Genomic DNA, 24,963 nt, shown 5'->3' with positions numbered 1-24,963 from the left:
GGATAAATATTGGCTGGGACACCCAGGATAACTCCCCTGCTCTTCTTTGAAATAGTGCCATGAGATCTTTTATGTCCACCTGAGAGGGCAGATATGTTTGATGTCTCATCCAAAAGACGACACCTCCAACAGTGCAGCACTCCCTCAGAACTTCATTGGAGTGTCAGCCTAGATTGTTGTGCTCTAGTCCTGGAGTGGGACTTGAACCCACGACCTGCAGAGGCAACAGTGCCACCAATGGAGTCATGGCTGACACACATGATAATTTAGCATAATACCACATTTTTCTCTCAGAGGGTTGTCCTCAAAAGGAAGTGGAAGCAGAGTCTTTCAATATTTTTAAGGCAGAGGTAGATTCTCGATAAAGAAGGTGGTGAAAGGTTATTGGGGATAGCCAGGAAATTACAATCAGGTCAGCAATGATCTTACTGAGTGGCAGAGCAGGCTCGAAAGGCCAAATGGCCCACTTCTGCTCCTAATTCATGTTTGTATGTACATAAAATGGTTTTACATGCTCCTTGGTTGGGTGGGTTTGCTGCCATCATGAGCAGATCTAATTGTAGCTGCTCATAAATTTCTGTCTCTCTTTTGAGAAAAGACTAACTAATCACCCATGGGATTGCACATGGTAAGTTGTAGACAATGGTGCAGAAAGGAGCCAACAGCTGAAGGGTACATTCGAGGTGGAAGTTGTTGGAAAATGTGGCCCTCTGTCAGTCCTACCTACCTATCCCCTCCCCTCGTCCAATCACCCATGATTTCCCCCACTCCCTTGCTCCCATGACTTCCCTTACCCCTTCATTTTCCTACTACCCAATAGCCTTCATTCCGCCCCTACACTCCCATCATTACTCCTAACTCTTTCCCTTTTAAACTAACCATTTAACTCATGTATCCTGCAAACTCTATTGCTCTACTGTCATTGCATCACCATGAACTCTCCATTAACCTTTACTTGCTTCCTCCAAGATGCCGCTGCCTCATCAGTGTTGAGAAATTTTGTTTCTCTTCTCCCATCCTGTCAGGAGTGCTATTCTCTGTAATGCACAATGGTTTATTCTGCTAAGGAGCATCTAAATTGTTTTAAGCCACAAATCTCATTGTAATTCAATAAGCGAAGGGCTAGATCAATCAAACATTAATTGTTCCTTGGTCAGGAAACTTTACAAAGTAGAAAGTGTTTACTGTTTTCAGTCAGAAGTTTAAAACGTTATTTTGCATCCGTAACATAGTCTGACATCTGAAAATGATACCTGCACAGACTGGGCGTCCTTTTTACTATATTGCTGCCAGGTATCTCATGGTGTGGCTCACAATAAGTTCGACTATATACTTATGATAATGGCAGGAACATTGTGTCAAATGATGCACAGTGTATTGTTCAGCTAAGGTGTCACTGTGTCCCTATAAAGCCTGAAACTCTAATTATTGTTATCAACAAAAGTACATGTTCTTTCTTTAAATAGTGGCTGAAGCATTTCAGAATGTTTGGTCAGAGATCATGAAGAAAATGTTTTTGGCAGTTTCAGGCTGAAAGCTAGATGTATAAGACATTTCAGGATTGTTTTGCAAAAACAAAGTATAATGTGCCTATGCACACTGAAAAAGACCGATGGGAAAAAGCCACCCTGCCCTTCAAACCTACCTCATTCAGACATGATGCAGCCATGCATACCAATGACTTCCCCTCAACCACCCAAGTCACACTATCCCTTTGAAAGAAGCAAATGACAGTAAGTGATTCCAACACTTATAGGAAGTACATGCCATACACAAGACTTTTAAGCCCCTATTTTAACTCAGGGCACAAGTGCAGGGACTAGAGCAGATGGGGAGTGCAAATGACAGCATTGCCATTAGGCCTGGGCCATTTTAACTCACAGGCTTCATTACCATGTTGCAGCATGGATTCCCACCCAAGTTCTGAAAAAATGCCAAGAAGGTCGATGGGCAGGGATTGGAATTTAGTATGAGAAGGGGCTCAGCACTGTGGCGATTAGAAGTTAAAACCACATTGAGAACTGAATGGCGTCATTGGACCCAGGTTTTTAACTATTTATGAGGCTTCTGCCTGCCTGTAAATGGCAGCACCAGCAATTAAAATGGAGGCAACAGGAGCCCAGTAAAAAGCACCCGCTTTCATTTTATCCACCCACCCACCTCATTCCTGCCAGGTGGGCAAAGCTAAAATTGAAAATTGATTTCTTCTCCGCCGATGCTGCCAGACTTGCTGAGTTTTTCCAGGTAATTCTGTTTTTGTTTTGTTCTAAAATTGAATATATATATATATTTAATATCTCCTTTAGGTTACATTTATAAGTGAAATTACAGAAAGTTGATCATTTGTATATATTTTGGCAAGTCAAACTTCCAACTTTTATTAAGTGTTTTCAAATAATATGTAAATGAGATGGACCGTTTTCTTTGATTCACATTTTTCTTGCCTTTATCCTCTGCTACTTCACAGTTGTTTTCTGCATGTTATGTTCCAACTGTCTTTGCTCTTTGTCCCTGTCTTAAGTTTTCTTCTTTCAGGTAATGTTTAACTGCTTAATCTCAATTTAAATGAAATCAGCAGTGATAACAAGCATCAGTCAGGTTTCTGTCTGCAGTTACATACTACATGGCTATATACACAGTTCGGAATAGACAAGAAGTGCTCAAACCATATGCTCAAATCTTTTATCAAGTATCACGAGACTAACCAGTGAAATATTAACTAAATTCACACGCTCACCACTTTGTTCCTTTCCTCTGGAATTCTCTACAGCCTCCTCAGGCAGACAATTTATGTAAAGCAAGCTCTCACAAACAATCATTAAATAAATAACCAGGGGAACTCCCCTGCTTTTCTTCAAATACTACTTTGGCATCTTTTACATGCACCAGAGAGAAGAGATGGTATAATGCCTCATCCAAGAAATGGCTTCTCCAATAGTGCAGCACATCCTCAGTACTCTCTCTGGAGCAAAGCTTATCCCACAATCTTCTAATTCAGAGGTAAGAGTGTGACCACTGCGCCATGGCTGACACATTGCTTAAGATAATTTTAGGCTTGACAAGTTGTACCAGATCATTCCACACCATGTTTACCTCTATGAAGGAGTGAAGGCTTGAATGTAATAGCCTACGTTATAAAATCCTTCTGTTATTGTAGTTAGTTGACAAGAGTTAATTCTATACATATATACATATTCTATACACATTCTGTAACAAGTTACTGCTTGATATAAGAAAAACTGCAAACTAATAAATTTTTTTTACCCAAATTTTTCTCCCTCCCCTTCTCTCCATAAGACATCGACCCCTTACTGGAGTACAATTCTATGGTTTCCAGTTACCCTCCAGTAACTTGACAAGAACTGTGGGAAGGCTATCTGACTGCTTGTGCATCCACACTTCCAGCAGGCATCCATACACAACAGTCAGGAGCACAATCTATACACAAATTTTCCCTTCCCTAACCCCCAAATGCAGGGGTAAATTTTAGTGTTCCTGTCAATGAGTTAAGCTACCTCAGCATTGATCCTTCCTGGGTTGTATGATTCTGCTATTCAGACGTGTGCCTCAGCTCAGTGGTAGCATTCTTGCCTTTTGAGTGAGATGGTCATAAGTTAAAGCCACTCTTGGAGACTTGAGCACAAAATCTCAGCAACTGAGCGGGTGCTGCACTGTTGGAGATGCCATCTTTTGGATGAAATGTTAAACCAAAGCCCTATCCATGCTATCAAGTAGACATAAGAGGTCCATGACACTATTCAAAGAAGAGTAAGGGAGTTCTCACTGACCAACAATTAGCCCTCTGCCAATTGCAGTATAACAGATAATCTGGTCCTTCATCTCAATGCTGCTTGTGGCACCTTGCTGAGTGCATTTTCCTAAATTACAATAGTGGCGACCTTTAAGAAGTACTTCTATGGCAGTGAAACGGTTGGGGTGTGCTGCGGATATTAAAGGAAGTTATTTCAAACAATTCACGATAAAAATCCAATGAGCCATTAGGGAAGCCTTAACTGTTGATTTTTTAATATAGAATTGTGCATCACCTTGAATTGCCGCTACGTTAAGCAATCATTTTACAGATCAACCATTTTAACATTATTGTATCAAAACCCATAACAACAGCAATACATGGACTGTTTAAAAGAAAGAAAGACTTATATTTATTTAGCACCTTTCACAACCTCCTGGTGAAGTGATCAAGTTTAGCAAAGAGTCCGGGAATTTCCACTTGGTAACAAAGGGTTTTATATTTTCCAGAAAAGAACAAGATTTTACATAACATTATCAATGCACATGTAAGAGTTCCTATTCTAATCTGAGCAACTCTTTCCGGAGTTAACTGGGGACTACTATGTGGGATAAGTTGAAAATCCTCCTAAGATTTATGCCACATGACTGCACTCAAAGGGCTCGGATTGAAATTCCGAAACTTCATTAGGCTCTTTGACGAAAGTTTGAGTATTCTTCAAAATACAGGCTTACATTCTGGAAACATGGCTTAGGCCCACATGCTCACACTCAGCTTTTATGATGCTCAGTAACTGGCATAAAGATTGTCCTTATTTAATTCCTAAAACCACAATAGTTGAGGAAAAATCTACATGTTGATGATGTTGATGCAATTTGCAAAATCACTACATAGTAACAGAAATGTAGAATAAGCAGATTTGTTATCATTGCTTGTAAACAGCTAAATAAACTCACACAAACAATTCAGTGGCCTACAACTAACAAGGATTTAAACAATGCCAAAAGAATTTTCTACACACTCCACAATGCTAATGAAAACCTCGCAGTAAAATGGACTGATTGTCAAAGATACAGTTCACGAAGTTTAAGGTCAAACCACCAAAGTTGCTGAAATGTTAGTGACGAACAAACATTCGAGTAAGTTTCCTTAGAATGAAATAAAATGATGGGCTCGAACAAGGATGACACATAGATTTCTCAACATCAACGTAACAAATCAGTGTCTTGGCATCCCTAGAACTTCGGAGTTCAAATTGAGCACTTCTACGGCTCTACCAGCACTTGGCCTTCCCTTTTAGTCTATTCTTTCAAACTGTATGGATACAGATCAGCATTAATTCTGAGCGTTACTTCGTTCTGTTAGTTTACCCAACTGCCGACACGGGAGAGGAGAACAGCCTCACGGGTTAGCTTGGCCCCCATTGATCTGATCTTGCAGAACTCCTGTTTGCCAACTAAGCATCCTGGTGAAAGGTAACTTTATGAGTAAAGCATGGAAAAACCAGAAATTGGGAAGAAATAAACACAACTGGAGATTCTCGTGCAACTGTATGTAAAAGTACCTCTAAGCCATCGCAGGAGGAAGTGGTCATCCTGAACAGGAAGGTTAGGCAGGATGTCTTGGACATTTTCTCGGAACTGCGGAACAGATAGAAAATAAATGTAACTGCTCTGGTTTCACGTATACAGTTAAAAGTCCATCAGTACTTGAAGAGCACACTGCTAAGCAGTACATAGTCGGGCACACCTAGAATGCAGAACAAGCACCCGTACTGCTTCACCAGCACTTGGCACTTCCTTATTCTGAACTATTTGGCTATAAATCTCAGAAGCTATCATCAAATGCTTGATATCAAGTGTCTTAAAGAGCTCTGTGTAATAAACACCCACTCATGTTTGGAAGGTGCCTCAGGTATTTGTTGCAAGCCAGTCCTCAATTGTGTGGACTGCATACGATCTTGTGAAAAGTGCTGAATTTACGAAACAGATGACATGCCGTTTGAAAATTACATCAATCAATAATTAATGTTTCTGACTATTTAAAATTATTGTTTAGACTAAAACAGTGTTGGAGTCTTAAACTAATTGCACTAAACACAGATCAGTTTGATGCAGAGAAAGGTCACTGGAAGATGCCAGCAAATAAATGTGAGGATTAATTTTCCCTAGGTCTAAATCTGTTACTTTGAATGCAAATTTAACCAAGAGTCAGAGAAATTCTCTTTGATAAACAAATTATTCAGGGTGTTCACTATGTCTGCAGAATGTGTTCTCGGTGTTCAAGTTTACCTTTGGCTCAACGAAGAGTTAGTTCCAGTGCATAAGTCTCATGCAACATTTCCTTATAGGTCATTGGGTAAGTGTGTTAAAATTTTTGAATGTCAATTTTAATTAATTGCTAATAATTACTAATCACAATACAAAAAAAATCGGTGAGTGAAATATGGAAGCTGTTGATCTCACTGTCATTTTCAACTCTATTATCTGGATTTTAATCCAGTTCAAATACTTCTGAGGTGATCAAAATTTGCTCTCACTGATAGTTGTTAATAGTTTTAACTGAACTTAAGTCCCATTTTCAATATAAATGGGTTTGCGGAACCATGATAAAGGCAAAATACTGCGGATGCTGGAAACCTGAAACGAAAACAAAAAACGCTGGAAAAATTCAGCATGTCTGACAGCATCTGTGGAGAAAGAGACAGAGATAACGTTTTAAGTCTGTATGATTCTTCTTCAGATCTAAAGGGAGGTAGAGATGTGGTGAAATATAAGCTTATTTACTGTCATCTTCAGTCTACTGCATTTGCTGCTCCCAATGCGGTCTCCTCTACATTGGAGAGACCAAACGCAGACTGGGTGACCGCTTGGCAGAACACCTTCGATCTGTTCACAAGCATGACCCAGACCTCCCTGTCGCTTGCCGTTTCAATATCCCATCCTGCTCTCATGCCCACATGTCCGTCCTTGGCCTGCTGCATTGTTCCAGTGAAGCTCAACGCAAACTGGAGGAACAGCACCTCATCTTCCGACTAGGCACTTTACAGCCTGCCGGACTTAACATTGAGTTCAACAACTTCAGACCATGACCAGACCAACTCCACCCCCACCACCCTTTTTCATCCGCCTTTTGTCCATATTCATTTTTATTTTTTTAAATTTGTATTAATCTTTTTCCCATTTATTTTCATTATTTTTTTTTTATTTATTTCCATTTTCATTCATTGTTTTATCCTCAGCTTTTAGCCTGTTTTCGATCTTTCTTCCCACCACCGCCCCCTTACCCCCACTCCACCCCCAATAGGGCCATCCGTCACTTTCCAGAGTGCTTACCCTGATCCGACCATCATTACATTTCGCTTTCTTAATGTCACTATTTGCACCTCCTTTAGCCAGTACCCACCATCATTAACAACTCTTTGACCTTTTGTTTATGACATCTTTTGCTATCTCTCCTTTGCCTCCACCTATTGCTGGCCGTCTATCCAGCTTCATCTGTCCCACCCCCCTTAATAAGTATATATTTCACCACATCTCCACCTCCCTTTAGATCTGAAGAAGAGTCAGACGGATTCGAAATGTTATCTTTGTCTCTCTCTCCACAGATGCTGTCAGGCCTGCTGAGTTTTTCCAGCACTTTTTGTTTTCGTTGCGGAACCATGACACTGGCGTACATAATTTGTCACACATTACCCTGAAAGGCTATAAGGGTTGATGGTGTTTGGAAAGGAAATATCATACAGGTACAGGGAGTGTACTCTCAGGAGATTTGACCTAACTGATGGAATAGTGCAGGGTGAACTCCATACAGAATGTAACCCATGCAATACCTGATCTAGGAGTTTTCAATAGTGTCTTAAAGAGCAAAAATGTTCCAATCCCAACATTGTCATCTCTCACCTTCATCATCATTAATATCATTAAACAGATAACAGAAAACAAAGTATAAACAAAATTCTCCTTCATAAAGCCAATCCCTGTACAAATGTCTTTATCAGAACAGCAGGATTGTTGAGAGTGTGGGAGCTAGCAATGTGCAAAGTTCACGTTTTTATTCTGCATAGACTAGTAAACTCCTTTTTCTTTTGGTTAAGACTCCTTTCTTGGGTAACCATTTGCCACAAATCGTTTTGTCAAACTATTACTCAGAACTTTACAAATCGGGATTCATTGCAGTGGTAATATTAATGATGCACTCTGTACATTGGACTATTGTGCTCCTCAGTCCTCAAATGGTGAACTCGTGCCACAATTTTCTGGAAAAATAATTATCCACAGTGAGGTTCAACAGCAACGACCAATGTTTATCAGCCTTTAGTATTTTGTAAGTTCCAGAACATAGAAGGCATTCACTTTTTTTTAAGCTTAGCTTCAAGCACGTTTCGGTTTTTCCCCTTGTGGAGTAGTGGGGAGGTAGTGGAAGGATTTCCAGGCTGATTATTAGCCCATTGCATCATGTCATCAACACTCCTTCCGTGGCCAACAAGTCCTGGCACTGGACTTGAACTTCTGCCCAGAGATAGGGACGTGACCACTGTACCTCAAGACCTCCCTAAGACAATCATTGAATGAAACTAAAAGAAATTCAGAATCTTATGCATTTATTGGGAACCTCATTATTATTCAGTCAGTTGTAAATTAACTTTGTTGCTGTGCCTGAAATGCTGGACTGGAAAACTGTCCACAGCCCTGGTCAACTGGAGAAAGTAGGCAGAGTAAGAAATGGCTACAGCCTAAATCTTACCGGTTTTATATTCCAGTGTGGGAAAATGTAGCAAGCTACGGTTTGACAAACCGATTAACTCAAAGAATTGTGATTAATGTATTAAATCTTTGCAGAGTGGACCTGTGCTTTAAATGAAGAATGCTGCGCTGATACCGAGACCCTGACTCAATGTTCGCTAAGTAAGCTATTGAACATAAATCCCATGTTTGCACTTGCTTGCATTTTATTTCTCTCTCTATAGATACATTGAGTATTTGCACACAACTGGTTGTGGATGGGCTCATCTCTCCCTCGCACTGAAGATCTTTGTTCTTGTGCTTCCATGGTAGTAAAGATCCCAACAATGATCCTGTTCAAATATGCAGTTTGCTTGCAGGACCCCGGTTTAGAGGATAAAATCAGTATTTTAATCCATCAATTAGCCAAAGAAGCAATCAGGTTAGTGGTATTTTTACTCACCCTGACCCTTCCAAGAAACAAATCGCTTCAATCATTGTTCCCTAATGGAAATAAATCACTGTTTTCATTTTTTTATTGTTTTGGAAAGCACTAATATTTTACCCATACAAAGTTTCCTTGCATTTCAACTGGTCAGTTACACTTTAGGAATTCAAAGATGTGTGTGTCTGCGATTATTTGTAACTCAAAATTGCACATTGAACAGCTGATGAATCCTTCAACTCGCTGCCAGGTCACTGCCAGCATTCTGGCTTTAAGTGACAGCGACAATTAAAGTGGTGTTAATCCAGCAAATTAGAGATTGACACAAAAGCAAAATACTGTGAATGCTGGAAACCTGGGGTAAGAACAGAAAGATACTGGAAATACTCAACAGGTCTGACATCTCCTACAGAGAGAGAAAAACAGAGTTAGCATTTCAGGTCATTGACTTTTCACAAGAACTGGAAAAACTGGGATCAGAAAAATTGATGTAACAGGTTTTCAGCAAGTGCAGAGGCAGGGAAAGAAAGGAGGAGAGAAAAGAACAAAAGGAAATGTCTTTTGATAGCGTGGAAAACAGGAGAAATTAAATGACAAAAGGGATGATGGTGTAAGGCAAAGGAGGTGGTAGTGGGACAAGGAAAGAAACAAAAGATGGGTCTAGAAGAGGTGTGAATGGAAATCGCAGAATCATCAGCAACAGCTGACATCCAAAAACAAAAATGGGGTGCGGGGGGGCAGAGGTTAAATCTGAAATTGTTGAACTAAATGTTGAGTCCGAAGGCTGTGAAATGTTTAACCTTCTTGCAGATTGAACAGAGGTGTTCCACAAAATGGTGCAGAGATGACTGCACAGTGAGCAGCACATAAACTGAAAGAAATAAAATTATTCCTGTAAGACATATACGAATCAGGAGCAGTCATAGGCCATTCAGCCCCTCGAGCCTACTCTACCATTCAATAAGATCATGACTGATCTGACTGTGGCCTCGACTCTACATTCCATCTTTCCCCGATAACCTTTGACTCCCTTGTTACAAGAGCACAAAAACGTAAGAAAAAGGAGCAGAAGTAGACCATATGGCCATCGGGCCTGCTCCACTATTCAATATGGTTGATCTTGGGCTTCAGCTCCATTTTCCCACCCACTCTTCACATTAGTCGCGAGTCTATCTACCTCTGCCTTAAAAAATTCACTCACACTGCCTCCACTGCTCTCTGGAGAAGAGAATTCCAAAGATTTATGACCCTCTGAGAGAAAAGATTTCTTCTCATCTCTGTCATAAATGGGAGACCTCTTATTTTTAAACTGTGTCCCCTGGTTCTAGTCTCTCCCACAAGGAGAAACATCCTTTCAACATCCACCCTGTCAAGTCCCCTCAGGATCTTAGGTGTTTCAATAAGACCATCTCTCAATCTTTTAAACTCCAATGGATACAGGCTCAGCATGTCCAACCTTTCCTCATAAGATAACCCCTGACCCCCATCCCAAGTATCAGTTGAGTGAACCTTCTCTGAAATGCTTCTAACACATTTATATCTTTTTTAAATACAGAGACCAAAACTGTACAGTATCTATATGTGGTCTCACTGTAGCAAAACATCCCAACATGTATAGTACATTCCCCTTGGCATAAACAACAACACTTCATTTGCCTTCTTAATCAATTGCAGTACCTGCATATTAACTTTTCCTGATTCATGTACCAGGACACCCAGATCCTTCTGTACCTCAAGCTCTGCAATCTCTCTCCATTTAAATAATATGCTGGTTTTCTATTCTTCCTGCCAAAGTTGACAAGTTCACACTTTCCCACATTATACTCCATCTGCCAAATTTTTGCCCACTCACTTAACCTATCTATGTCCCTTTGCAGACTCCTTATGTTATCTTCACAACTTACTTTCCTACCTATCTTTGTGTCATCAGGAAATTTAACAACCATAAATTTTCTTGCTTCATTCAAGTCATTGATATAAATTGTGGACGGAGTTGTATGGTCCCATTGTGGTGGGGCGGGACCATAAAATGTGCCAATCCTTTTAAAAGTCTATTGACTTCGGCGGGAATGGAAAATCTCGCCAGTGGGATGGACCATAAAATTCCGCCCTGTAAATAGTTGAGGCCCCAACATTGATCCCTGTGGTACTCCATCCATCACATCTTGCCAACCCAAAAAAGACCCATTTATCTCTACTCTCTGCTTCCTGATAGCTAACCAACCCTCTATCCATGCTAGTATGCTACCCCCTACACCAAGGGCTCTTATTTTGCATAATAACCTTTGATGTGGCACTTTGTCAAATGCCTTCTGGGAATCTAAGTACAGCACATCCACAGGTTCCCATTTAACCACAAGTTTCTAGTTTCTCTGGGTGGAATTTTATACCAGCGGGATTTTATGGTCCTGCGAAGTCAATGAAGTTCAGAATGGCTCACTGCATTTTCAGCCTCTGTCTCCATCATATCTGTTCTGACATTACCATCTTCTACATCGGTGCTTCCAATATGTCTGTTCTGATGAAAGGTCATTGGCTTGAAGTGTTAACTCTTTCTCTCTCCTCACAGATGCTACCAAATCTGCTCAGCATTTCCAGCAGTTTCTGTTTCTATTTCAGATTTCCAGCATCTGCAGTATTTTACTTCTGCCTCTCATACGTCTTCTTTTTTCCTCAGCTGATGACTCGCCCCACCATTGTTGGTAGGGCCTTCAAACAGTGCTGTGTCCACTTTCCGCACATACATTCATCTCTTCCCCTCTCTCTGAGATTCATGACAGGGTTCCCCTTGTCCTCACCTTTCACCCCATCAGGCTCCACATTCAATGGATTATCTTCTGCTATTTCCACCACCTCCAGCATGACACCACCAGCAAACACCGCTTACACTCCTCTCCTTTCAGCATTCCAAAAGGGACATTCCTTCCAAGCCACCCTGGTCTACTCCTCAATCACCCCAACACCGTTCCCAGGGCACCTTACTATACAAGTGCAGTACCTGCTCTTTTACCTCCTCCATCCTCACTGTCCAAGGCCCCAACACTCCTTAAAGGTGAAACAGTGATTTACTTGTACTTCTTTTGATCTCATTTACTGTATTTGTTGCTCACAGTGCTGTCACCACTGCACTGTGGAGACCAAACTCAGATTGCATGACCATTTTGCGGAACACCTCTGTTCAGTCTGCAAGAAGATGAGGCACTTTACAGCCTTCGGACCCAACATTCAGTTCAACAATTTCGGATCTTAACCTCTGCAACCCCCGCCCCTCACCACTTCTTTTTTTTGTTTTTGGATGTCAGCTGTTGCTGATGATTCTGCGATTTCCATTCACACCTCTTCCAGACCCTTCTTTTGTTTCTTTTCTTGTCCCATTACCACACCCTTTCCTTGCACCATTATCTCTTTGTCGTTTAATTTCTCCTGTCTTCCGCCCTATCAGTCCTTCCCTTTTGATCTTTATCCTCCCCTGCCCCCACCTCTTTACTTGCGTCATACCTATTATATCTCTAACTTTATCTAGTTCTGATGAAAAGTCAACAAACAGAAATGTTAGCTCTGTTTCCCTCTCCATAGATGCTGAGTATTTTCTATTTTTATTTTAAATCAGGCATGGTCATTGATTTATAGTTGAGGTGGAGCTTTGAAAGTGGAATACTTAGGCCGGAATTTTCCGGCCCCATTGGCATCGGGTGCCATGGCGGGTGGGGGGGGAAGCAATATGACAAGACGGCCAAATATCAGCTTCACGCTGCTGTGAAACCCGGTCTGCGATTGTCTGCTCCACCGGTCAATGGCGGGGCTGCATTTCCCACCGCCTCACGTTGGGAACCTAATTTCAATACTTTAGCCTCTCATCATAAACCCTGCTCGCCAGAATCATTCCCCCACACTGGATCATCCGGGCAAGTCGACGTGATTCACAACTGTACATAAGGGATATAAACCTGGCAAGCTACACTTCACTCAGGACTTTGGGGTTTGTTTGTCATCAGCGCCAGGCTTCACAGGCAGCACCACATCACTTTTAGGGCAGCTCACGGGCAGGTTTCTGCCTACCAGGCCAGCCGTAAGGCAGGGGATGGCTTTTCAATTGCTCAGGGCTAGAGCTTGCTTGGGGAAAGGGGAGAAGTGGCCTCAGGCCAGGGAAAAGGCTGCAGGGCGAGGGCTGCATTGGGGAAGGAGGGGGGGTGGTATCCCACCGTGTGTGGGGGCACATTTTATCTGTGCAAGTGGCCTCAAGATGGTGAGGGCTGAGGAGGCAGACTCCAGAGGAGATGAGACCAGACAGAGATGTGAGGGTATGTGTGTGAGAGAGTGAGTGGTGATGTCTCTTGAGCTGGCAGTGAGTGAGATGCCAATGAATGTGTGATGGCCTTGTGAGTGTGTGAGTTTAGAGTGATGAGATGGTTGCCTTACCCTGGCAGCACGGATGAGATCATTCATCCATTTTCTGCACTGGATGGCCGACCTCTTGTGTGCGGCATTGGCATTGACCACTTCTGCCACCACCTCTCAAGCTGCAGTGGTGAGACTGATGGGCCTCCTGCAGCCACAGGGGTAGAGGACATCGCAGCGGGCCTCCATGGCATCCAGAAGGCGTCCCAGGGATGTGTCACTGAATCAGGGGCTGCGCTCTTCTTGGCTTTTGGGGCACCGGAGCAGTCCTGGGCTGTAAGCATTGAGAAGTGTGTGCACGGCTGCAGTTTAAATGTGGTGCCCTGCATGAGGAAGCAGCGAGGTAGCATGGCAGGCAAATCTGAGGCCGCCCATCCGCGAGATGGGGTGTTTCTTGTGGCTGCATAATTGATGAGGCGGGAATGAGACGATACGGCGCAGAAACCTAAAATGGCTTCTATCCTGCCCGCTACCGCACTTTGTGCAAATCTGGGACATTCCGCCCTTGGTGTTTTGCCAGGGTTCACTGGGAAGAGGTGCAGAGGGTCCCAGGAAATTATGGTGTTAAGTAAAGACCTGGGTCACCTGCGCCATAATTTCCTGGTATGCACCGTCAATGTGGCATCGCTGTGGTGCACATTTCCAGCAAATTCTGGCCCTGGGTAATTAGTTCCATTGGCAGCTTTCTCCCAAGCTTTTGCCATGGCAGCTCTGAACGCGACCTGAGCAGCCCATGTGATGAGGGGGGAAAGCATGCAAAGAGGGTGATTCTTCCTTTTTTTTTCTCCCCCTCTTTCCCTGTGAGAGAACATGATTTTTCATCCGATGCCCTCCCACAATGGTGCAGCAAAGATTTGGCAACTGCTGCATCATCTACAAGCAAGATGTTCATGTCCAATTACACTGCAGTAGTCACATTGATACAAGCTGTGATGCCTCACGTTTATAATCACTTATTCTATTAATTATGTAAAGCTGTATTTGAAAGCTGAGGGCCAGCGATATCCCCACTGGCACCTCCCAGCCCAGCATCACTTGGGAGGTTATTTGTCCCTGTCCATTGAGATGGCAAGGCCAACCTCAAAGCTTATCGGAGCAGATTGTGAGCAAACATTGCATCTCAGGTGACCTGCAATAACATTTCGTCCTCGTCCTTTGCACATTTCCAGTATTTATTTTTTCCTTGGGTACAAAGTCAACCTTTATCCCTGCAACTCGCAATTTCTGATGGGTGCAGGGCGGGGGGGGGGAGGGGGAGAACCGTTTTTAATCCTGTAACTCCTGGGTCCGAAGCCGTGTCCAGTAACTGCTCCCAGTCGCTGCCCTTACGGGGCCTATGGTGCAAAGTCGGGGTTTATGTTTGCACGGCAGTGATCTCCCTAACTCAGCCCCTGGGGAGGCTAACCCGTCAGTGGCAATCACAACACAAGCAGGTCTAACACTAGCCAAGTGTTACTAGGATAGCCCAGACCTGCTGGGCGCCAGGACCGGTTTGCCTGTGATTCCTCACCCAGTCGCAGTGCCTCCCCTTCCCTCCCGCCCCACCGTGTCCCTTACCTTGCTGAGATTTTCAGCCTGTCTGGGGCTCAGGTCGCCGACTCTTCCGCTCATCGCTGCTTCCGCAGCTGATTCTGCCGACTGGCTTCTGGTTTATGTGGGGCTACGCTCCGCCTCGCCCGTCATGAGCTTGGCAAAGCCTCTCCGACAACACTCCTCCCTCTGCTGGTCTGCAATATATTGGGGACAATGTGTCCACGTACGATCGATCCACTGAGACGGAAGCAGGCTCTGTTTCAAACCACGAACAACTTAAGTGCCAATGAAGCTGACTTTAAAATGATATTCGTGCCATCGAGTGGGAAAATAAAAGCTTCCCGTTGAAAACAATCATCTCCGTTTCAAAAAGTATTGGAGGGAACTAAAGTGTAACTATCATGTTGAACTACTTAACCCAGATTCCAGGGTCGGTTTCCAAATAATAGACTGACAGTGCCCGTGTCCACCTCTCCAGCACCCTTCCCAATCCATCCACTACATTTGTGCTATCAGAGTATGTATCCAATGCTCAACCCTGGATGAGCTGCAATTCCCAACTGTAAACTATGTACCATTTTCCCCAACTCCATCTCCCTGCCCCAGTTTCAAATTTAAATGGACCGTTTGCAGTCTCAACATTCTATACATCCCCAAGCTGAGCTTCCAACCCAATATTCTCCCTAGCACAAAACTGCTTATTTTCACCTCTATAACATTGCCTGCCTCCACCTCACCTCTGTCCATCCACTGTTGAAAACATCCTCCATGCCTTTTTCACCTCCAGGCCAAACTATTCTAATGCTCTCCTGTACTAGCTTCCCATCCTTCACCCTCTCTAAAGTTCAGGTAATACAAATACCCATATCTGTTCCTGCAATGTTCCAATCACCCATTACTGACATACATTGGCTTCAGTCTCCTAACATCGCAAATATAAAATTATCAATCTTAAATTCCTTCATGGCCTCCGCCGTTTCTGTCTTTGTTATTTCTGTAGCTTCCTCTAGCACTGCAACTCTAGCCCCTTGTGCATTCCACCTTTCCCTTCACCTCGGCATTGGCAGCACTACCTTCAGCCACCTAAGTCCCATAATGTGAAATTCCCTCTGCAATTCTTTCCACCTCCCTCTTTCCCTTTAGCTTCTCCTTAAAACCTACCTTTTCAACCAAGCTTCTGTCACCTGTTTGGCTTGAATTCCATTTTGTCTTATTAAGCTTTTGTGAAGCACTTTGGGACATTTATCTACTCTCAAGGTGCTATATAAATGTAGGTTGTTGTTGCGAAATTTACTCCAAGTTGGTATGCCAATGTGGTTTGCCACTAGGGAAAATCTTCCACAAAAAATTAATCATTTGAATGGGAATGGTCTGTGTTGTGATGTAAAAAGAAATATGGATTTGTTTATTGGTTTGCTCCATCTCTATCTGCATCATGTAATTGTACACCATATCCCAGCTAAGCGGGTGCTTTTGATCTTGGATCTTTTCCAGTCCCACTTTTGATACGTTTGATACAAAACGTAAAAATACTATGTGAACTTTAGGTGTCAGTCCATTTTTGGCTCAGATGTAGCACTATCTCAGAGGTTGTACATTCAAGCTCCACACCATGGGCTTGAGCACCTAATTCAGGTTGATATTTCAGTGCAGTATAGGAGGAGTGCTGCACTGTCAAAGGTGCACCATCTTTCAAATGAAGCATTACATTCTATCCATCTTCTCAGGTGGATGTAAAGGAGATCTCATGGCACTAAAGAAGATCAAGGGAGTTCTCCCTAGTGCCCTGGCCAATAGCCAATATTTATCCCTCAACCAACTTCACTAAAACAGATTATCTGGTCATTTATCTCATTGCTGTTTTGGGACTTTGCTACATGCAGATTGGCTGCTGTGTTTCCCTACATTATAATTCTGACTATACTTCAAAAGTACTCATTGCCTGTAAAGTGCTTTATGACGCTATAATGTTGTGAAAGGTGCAATGTGAAAGCAAGTTATTTCTATCTAATTGCAGATCATATTTTAATACAGTTGCTGCCACAGCACAATTGGCTGGCAACTTGCAGGAATAATGAATGATGTCTGTATCATTGAAAACATCTGTCTCACCTGTCTACATAAATAAAAAATAAAACCCACTGGCAGGATAAATAATCTACCCTGCACTATAACTTAGATTCTTTGTTGAAACCTGTCTGTAAGTCAACCCAATTAATACTAATTCACCAATGAGAAAAAAAAATACAGATGAGCCCTGAAGGAATCATAAATGAATATTATGTTAAAAGTGCTGATGCCTAAGGTTTTCAGCATTACTACTTCTCTGTAATTTAAAAAATTAAAAATATTATTTATAGTGTTGTTGCTTGTAAGAATATGGTGGGCATATGCTCTGCAAATTTAATTTGATTTCCCTTGAGTTTTGTAAATTTTCCATTCTTACATTACCTGCTTTTGATATCAACAGAAAGCACAGGAAGCAACAGCAAACTTAAAAACTGAAGATATATGTGGCATGCATTAAAAAATATAAAATGTTAACCAAACACTTAAGAATTTTAATATATTTACTGTTATTCACTTAGATTGAGTACATCAGTGTACTTTACATCAATTAAGGTAAATATTGGCTGAGTGGAACAGAATGGAGCTTTTGCGCTTCAGCATGCTGTACTTTGAGTTCTAAGATGTGCATTCATTGTCACAATTTTTCTCCATATAATCATAGAGATGTGCCAAACAGAGACAGGGTACTTCTTACATGGAGTGAAGAAAAATCAAAAGTCTGTATCGCATTTGTACATTTCCTATCAGTCAGTCCTGATAGGCCAGTATTGTTCAATAGAATTTCAATGCTCGCCAAATTTGTGGAAATCAGGTCACTGTACTCACCAGATGATACAAAATATGTGCAATGTTGATAAAACAAATGTGCAATCTTTTGAAAAAGGTTTAAGGTTTTAAACCGTCAGCCATCAAGGCCGATACATTCACTGCCAGAGCCCGGTGAACAGCTTCAAAAGAGTTTTGCAAATCCAACTGTTCCACAAGGCAAGTCTGCTCTATAAATCTGTTATGACACAGTAGATGATGTGTGCCAGGCAGATCAAATCCACGAGGGAAACTTGATCACGCCATCACAACAGTTTTGCAATCTGTATTTATTTCGAAATGCATGTACTGAATTCAGAAGTAATAAATCCACCAAGAATTTTAGAGATTTTTTTAAAAACTAAATTAAAATATTTATTAACAAAAGAAAAGATTTCAAGCATTATACATAGGAGTACAAATTACTGCTTTAATAACACCTAAAATTCCTAATTAACCTGACTCCCAGTTACATCCCCTTTAAGGCAACAGTCTGAGATAGATTTTCGATTTTAAACAGATCCAGAAAATTAACACCCTGGACAGGGGAGTTCCAAATGGCTTTTCTCCAGCTTCAGTTTCGGTAGACAACAGACTTATGCACAAATACTGCAGATTTCATTAAGGCTATTTCATGCACTTCTGTTAGATCTCATAATGCCTTCTCCTGACACATAGCCTCATTCTCCTTTACATATGTTTCTCTCTTCTTGATATGTAAACTCTATTGTTCCATCTGTCTTTGAAACCATATCTTCCTCACAATATAAAAACTTTCATGCTGCTACTATTTATTGTCAGTAACCTTTGGAAAAAATAAACATGTTCCTTAGCCTTGCTTATCTGGTTATTTGTAAATAGACTGAGATCTATTTGAAATCCAAATCTCCCTTCATCTATCTAAAAATGCAAATTCCCTTCACACCTTACATGCTAAGACAGCATCCATGTTTACTCATTAGCATGTTAAGCACCCAGTTTCTTTTGATGAGTTAAAACTCGCACCAAATGTAATTCAATCACACACAGACAGACCCAATTACTTACCCCCATAAGCCTATTTTACAATAAACCAGAAAAATATTATGAAAATTATTATACTTTCACGACAAAACCCTCAAAGGGCGATGATAATCTGTTAACAGAAGTGTTCTGTTTCTGACAGTGTATTCCTGTTGATTTCAGAAAAACAAATCTCCATTTCAGCTTGCCAAAATTTTACATTGCAACCCTCATTGGTAGCCATGTAGTGTGTCCAGCACTCACTCCTCAAATTTTTTATGAAAACCAACAACTGTGAGCTAAATAAAAAACCAAATTCTTCAATTAACACTTCCTATGTCACTAGGTCCCAGGAAAATTTCGAGACCAGTTGGACTGCTATCCTTCCGAAGTCCGGCCCTGCCATCAGAGTTCTTCAGAGTGGTCCATCGGATTTAAATGTATCATAATTTAGAGACAGAAAGAGAGAACAGGAACAGAGAAGGTAACACATGGTAGACTATTTTTTTTGCTTTATTGAGTAATTGGTCCTTCAGGTTCCAGGTCACTCGACAACTGAACTATATTCTGATTTTTTTTACGCGTTCATGGGATCCGGGCATCACTGGCTAGGCCAGCATTTATTTCCTATCCCTAATTGCCCTTGAGAAGGTGGTGGTGAGCTGCCTTCTTGAACTGCTGCAGTCCATGTGGTGTAGGTACACCCACATTGCTATTTGGGAGGGACTTCCAGGATTTTGACCCAATGACAGTGAAGGGATGGTGATATATTTCCAAGTCAGGATGGTGAGTGGTTTGGAGGGGAGTGTCCAGGTGGTGTGTTCCCATCTATCTGCTGCTTTTGTCCTAGATGGAACCGGTGGTGGGTTTGAAAGGTGCTGTCTAAGGAACCTGGTGAGTTCCTGTGGTGCTACTGTAGATGGTACACACTGCTGCCACTGTGCTTCAGTGGTGGTGGGACTAAATGTTTGTGGATGAGGTGCTAACCAAGCAGGCTGCTTATCCTGGATGGTGTCGAGCTTCTTGAGTAGTGTTGGAGCTACACTCATCCAGGCAAGTGGAGACTATTCCAACACACCCCTGACTTGTGCCTTGTAGATGGTGGACAGTCTTTGGGGAGTCATAAGGTGAATTACTCGTCCCAGGATTCCTAGCCTCTGACTTGCTCTTATAGCCACAGTATTTATATGGCTAGTCCAGTTCAGTTTCTGGCCCATGGTAACCCCCAGGATGTTGATAGTGGAGGATTCAGCAATGGTAATGCCCTTGAACATCTAGGGGCGATGGTTAGATTCTCTCTTGTTGGAGATGGTCATTGCCTGGCAATTATGTGGTGCAAATGTTACTTGCCACTAGTCAGCCCAAGCCTGGATATTGTCCAGGTCTTGCTGCATTTGAACATGGACTGCTTCAGTATCTAAGGAGTCCCAATTAGTGCTGAACATTATGCAATCATCAGTAAACATCCCTCTTCTGATCTTATGATGGAAGGAAGGTCATTGATGAAGCAGCTGAAGATGGTTGGGCCTAGGACTACCCTGAGGAACCCCTGCAGTGGTGTCCTGGGACTGAGATGATTGACCTACAACAACCACAACCATCTTCCTTTGTGCTAGATATGACTCCAGCCAGTGGAGAGTTTCCCCCCAGATTCCCATTGACTCCAGGGCTCCTTGATGCTACACGCGGTCAAATGCTGCCTTGATGTCAAGGGCAGTCACTCTCACCTCACCTCTGGAGTTCAGCTCTTTTGTCCATGTTTGAACCAAGGCTGTAATGAGGTCAGGAGTTGAATGGCCCTGGTGGAACCCAAACTGGGCATCAGTGAGCAAACAAGTGCCGTTTGATAGCACTGTTGATGACCCCTTCCATCACTTTACTGATGATCGAGAGTAGACTGATGGGGCGGTAATTGCCTGGGTTGGATTTGTCCTGCTTTTTGTGTACAGGACATACCTGGGCAATTTTCCACATTGCCAGGTAGATGCCAGTGTGGTAGCTGTACTGGAACAGGTTGACTAAGGGCACAGCAAGTTCTGGAACACAAGTCTTCTTTACTACTGCCGGAATATTGTCAGGGTCCATAGCCTTTGCAGTATCCAGTGCCTTCAGCCATTTCTTGATATCACATGGAGTGAATCAAATTGGTTGAAGACTGGCATCTGTGATGCCAGGGACCTTCGAAGGATGAGGCCGAGATGGATCATTCACTCTGCACTTCTGGCTGAAGATTGTTGCAAATGCTTCAGCCTTATCTTTTGCACTGATGTGCTGGGCACCACATTATTGAGGATGGGGATATTTGTGGAGCCTCCCCCTCCAGTGAATTGTTTAATTGTCCACCACCATTCATGACTGGATGTGGCAGGACTGCAGAGCTTTGATCTGATCCGTTGGTTGTGGGATCGCTTAACTCTGTCTATCATTTGCTGCTTATGCTGTTTGGCACGCAAATAGTCCTGTGTTGTAGCTTCACTGGGTTAACACCTCATTTTTAAGTTTACCTGCTGTTGCTCCTGGCATGCCCTTCTGCACTCTTCATCGAACCGGGTTGATCCCCTGGCTTGATGGTAATGGTAGAGTGGGGGATATGCTGGGCCATGAGGTTACAGTTTGTGGTTGAGTATAATTCTGCTGCTGCTGATGGCCCATAGCACCTCATGGATGCCCAGTCTTGAGCTGCTCAAAAATCGAAATCTATCCCATTTAACATGGTGGTATTGCCATACAATATAATAGAGGGTATCCTCAATGTGAAGACGGGACTTCGTTTGCACAAGGACTGTGCGGTGGTCACTCCTAACGATACTGTCATGAAAGATGCACCTGCAGCAGGCAGGTCGGTGAGGATGAGGTCAAATATGTTTTTCCCTCATGTTGGTTCCCTCACCACCTGCTGCAGACCCAACCTAGCAGCTATGTCCTTTAGGACTCGGCCAGCTTGGTCAGTCATGGTGCTACCGATTCACTCTTGGATGAACATTTACGTACCCCACCCAGAGCACATTCTGCACTCTTGCCACCATCAGTGCTTCCTCCAAGTGATGTTCAACATGGAGCAGTACTGAGTCATTAGCTGAGGGGCAGGGGGCGATGTGCAGTATATGGTAATTAGCTGGAGGTTTCCTTATAGACTCATATACTTTTACAGCACAGAAGGAGGCCCATCATGTCCGTGCCAGTCAACAAAGATCTGACTATACTAATCCCATTTTCCAGTGCTTAGCCCATAGCCCTGGAGGCTATGACAACGCGAGTGAATTTCTAAATACTTCTTAAACGTTATGAGAGTTTCTGACTCAACCACCCTTTCAGGCAGTGAGTTCCAGACTCCCATCACCCTCTGGGTGAAAAAATTTCTCAACTCCCCTCTTAGCCTTCTACCTTTTACCTTAAATCTATGCCGCCTGGTTATTGACCCCTCTACTAATGGAAAAAGTGCCTTCCTATCCACCCTATCTATGTCCCTCATAATCTTCTACACCTCTGTCAGGTTCCCTCTCAATTTTTGCTGCTCCAAGGAAAACAACCCCAGCCTATCTAATCTTTCCTCATAGCTCAGGTCCTCCAGCAAAGGTAGCACTCTGGCAAATCTCCTCTGCACCCTCTCCAGTGCAATCATGTCCTTCCTATAATGTGAAGACCAGAATTGCAGTACTCCAGTTGTGACCTAACCACCATTTTATACAGTTCCAACATAACCTCCCTGTTCTTGTATTCTATGTCTCGGCTAATAAAGGCAGGTATCCCATATGTCTTCTTAACCACCTTATCTACCTGCCCTGCTACCCTCAGGGATCTGTGGAACACCAAGGTTCCTCTGACCTTCAGTACTTTCCAGGGTCCTAACATTCAAAGTGTAATCCCTTGCCTTGTTAGCCCTCCCCAAGTGCATCAAGTCACACTTTTCCAGGTTGAATTCCATTTGCCACTGCTCTTGCCCACCTGACCAGTCCATTGATATCCTCCTACAGTTTACGGCTATCCTCCTCCTTGCCCATGTGTGACCTGATGCCATGAGACTTCATGGGTTCCGGAGTCAATGTTGAGGATTCCCAGGGCAACTGCCTCCCAACTGTATACCATTGTGCCACCACCTCTGCTGGGTATGTCCTATCCCACCGACAGGGATGGTGATAGTGGTGTCTGGGACATTATCTGTAGGGTATGATTCCTTGAATATAACTATGTCACCCTGTTGCTTGACTGGTCTGTGAGACAGCTCTCCCAGTTTTGGCACTCACCCCCCGATGTTAGTAAGGAATACTTTGCAGGATTGATGGGCTGAGTTTGTTGTTGTCATTTCCATGATGCCAGGTGGTCTGTCCAGTTCCATTCCTTTTAGGCTTTCTGGCCGTTTTATATGACTGAGTCACTAGCTAGGGCATTTCAGAGATATTTAAGAGTCAACCACATGCTGTGAATCAGGAGTCACACGTAGGCCAGACCAGGTAAGGACAGCAGACTCCCTTTCCTAAAGGAAATTAGTGAACCAGATGGATTTTTACGACAATCGACAATGGTTTCATGGTCATCATCAGGCTTTTAATTCCAGAATTATAATGAATTCAAATTTCATCATCTGCCAGGGTGGGATTAAAACCTGGGTCCCCACGGCATTACCCTATGTCTCTGGATTACTAGTCCAGTGAGAATACCTCTATGCCATCACCTCCTCAAGTATAAACATAAATCAATATGACTCCTAACTGCAACATGGTTGATTCTTCCTTGCTCAATTAGGGATGGACGACAAATAACAGTCTGGTGAGTGACACCCATATTCATATCCACCACTGCAACTTTAACAAATATGTGTGGCTCTGCAAATGAACAGCATCAATTTGCCACATCTGTGGCCAATCGTATTGGACAACACTATGATAGGCAGTCATGTTTCAGCCAGGGGACGATGAATGGTGCCAAAATAACCTAATAAAATGAAGAATGAAGAATTTAAAAAGCAGGTGATGTGATGGATGTGGAAGTAGGTGGTCTTTGGGATGAAAAAGATGCTCAGACGGAATATAACATTTAGATTTTGAACAATTTTGCTCAGCATGAGACAAGGAGGGAAGAATTAGTGGTAGGGAATCAGTGGCAGAGGTTGAAGATGATGGCTTCAGTCTTTCCAGTGTTTGGCTGGAGGAAGTTGTGACTCATCTAAGGCTGGATGTTGGACAAGCAATCTGACAACACAGATTGGAGGGAGCCATATTTCATTGCAATACTATAAATGACTATTGTTGGAAAACTTGCACATTAACGTTTATTAACGTGAGAAGTAACTTCTGTCAATGAATGGTACAACCAAAACAAGTTGACATATTATGTTAACAATAAATAATACTTAAGTTTATGTAACTCCTTATCACACCAATACATCACAAATAACAGACACGATGGGCTGAATAGCCTCTTTCCGCGCCGTAACTTTTCTGTGGTTCTAACCTATAAAATTTCGCATTGCAACGACTGTTACATAAACAAATGTAAAACATGCAATGTGAAAAGGGGACACGCCATAATTTTTTAGAAACTTGCATAAATCTGATTTGTTACTATTATGCCATAAGTAAATGCAAACCTTCATAGTTTAGAAAGAACCATTGAAACGTGAATTTATAAACAGATCAAAAAATGTATGAAGTTGAATTTATGGTATAATTTTTACCTTAAAATCGCACGTGAAGACATAATATTTTTAAAATGCAAGAGCATAACTGATAAAATAATTTTGTCAGGAGCTCTGTCTAATGGGAGTAAATGGGAAGAGGTTTCATACACTGGAATCTCTGCTTTCATTGGAATATGCTTGCATCCGTTGTCCATTTATCCGGAATCAACTGCATTGAAAAAGCAAACAATGTCGATGATCAATACAAAGTTACGCAGCCTGGTTTATCGAACATTCTGGTAATTTGATCACCTTTGTCATTAACAATTACGCTAGGACAGTCCTTAATTGTTTACATGGACCAATAGAACTCAGAGCTAGGACGAACTCACAACCAAAATGCATTAACGGATCGTTTTTGTTTTGCTAGAACAGTTGATAAAAATTGCCCGGCTAAAGTAAACAACAGGAATTTGTAACAACAGAGGCGGTTTCAGGTCCCTCTGAGGGCTGCAAAATTATTCTCTCACTTTTAGAAAAATGTAGTGGCCTCAACTATCTTGCAATATCTTATATGTTAACTGTTCTCTTAAAAAAAAATCAAATCGCAGTTTTCCAA

At 42.4% G+C, this 24,963-nt stretch overlaps 1 protein-coding gene across 1 annotated transcript in view; it reads right to left on the bottom strand.

Annotated features, from left to right (window-relative positions):
- Positions 1 to 14,992, bottom strand: part of LOC144687754 (SEC14-like protein 2) — a 74,610-nt gene extending 59,618 nt beyond the window's left edge. The window contains exons 1-2 of the mRNA XM_078554234.1: positions 14,876 to 14,992; positions 5,316 to 5,391 (exon numbers count right to left, since the gene is read on the bottom strand). Coding sequence (XP_078410360.1) covers positions 5,316 to 5,391; positions 14,876 to 14,929 — 130 coding nt within the window. The 5' untranslated portion in view covers positions 14,930 to 14,992. The remainder of the gene's footprint in view (positions 1 to 5,315; positions 5,392 to 14,875) is intronic.
- Positions 14,993 to 24,963: the final 9,971 nt, after the last annotated feature.

This window comes from Cetorhinus maximus, chromosome 12 (genome assembly GCF_964194155.1).
Source record: "Cetorhinus maximus chromosome 12, sCetMax3.hap1.1, whole genome shotgun sequence".
In the NCBI taxonomy this organism is placed as follows: domain Eukaryota; kingdom Metazoa; phylum Chordata; class Chondrichthyes; order Lamniformes; family Cetorhinidae; genus Cetorhinus; species Cetorhinus maximus.
The sequence above is the reverse complement of the archived record's forward strand: the minus strand, read 5'-3'. Positions and strand labels throughout refer to the sequence as shown.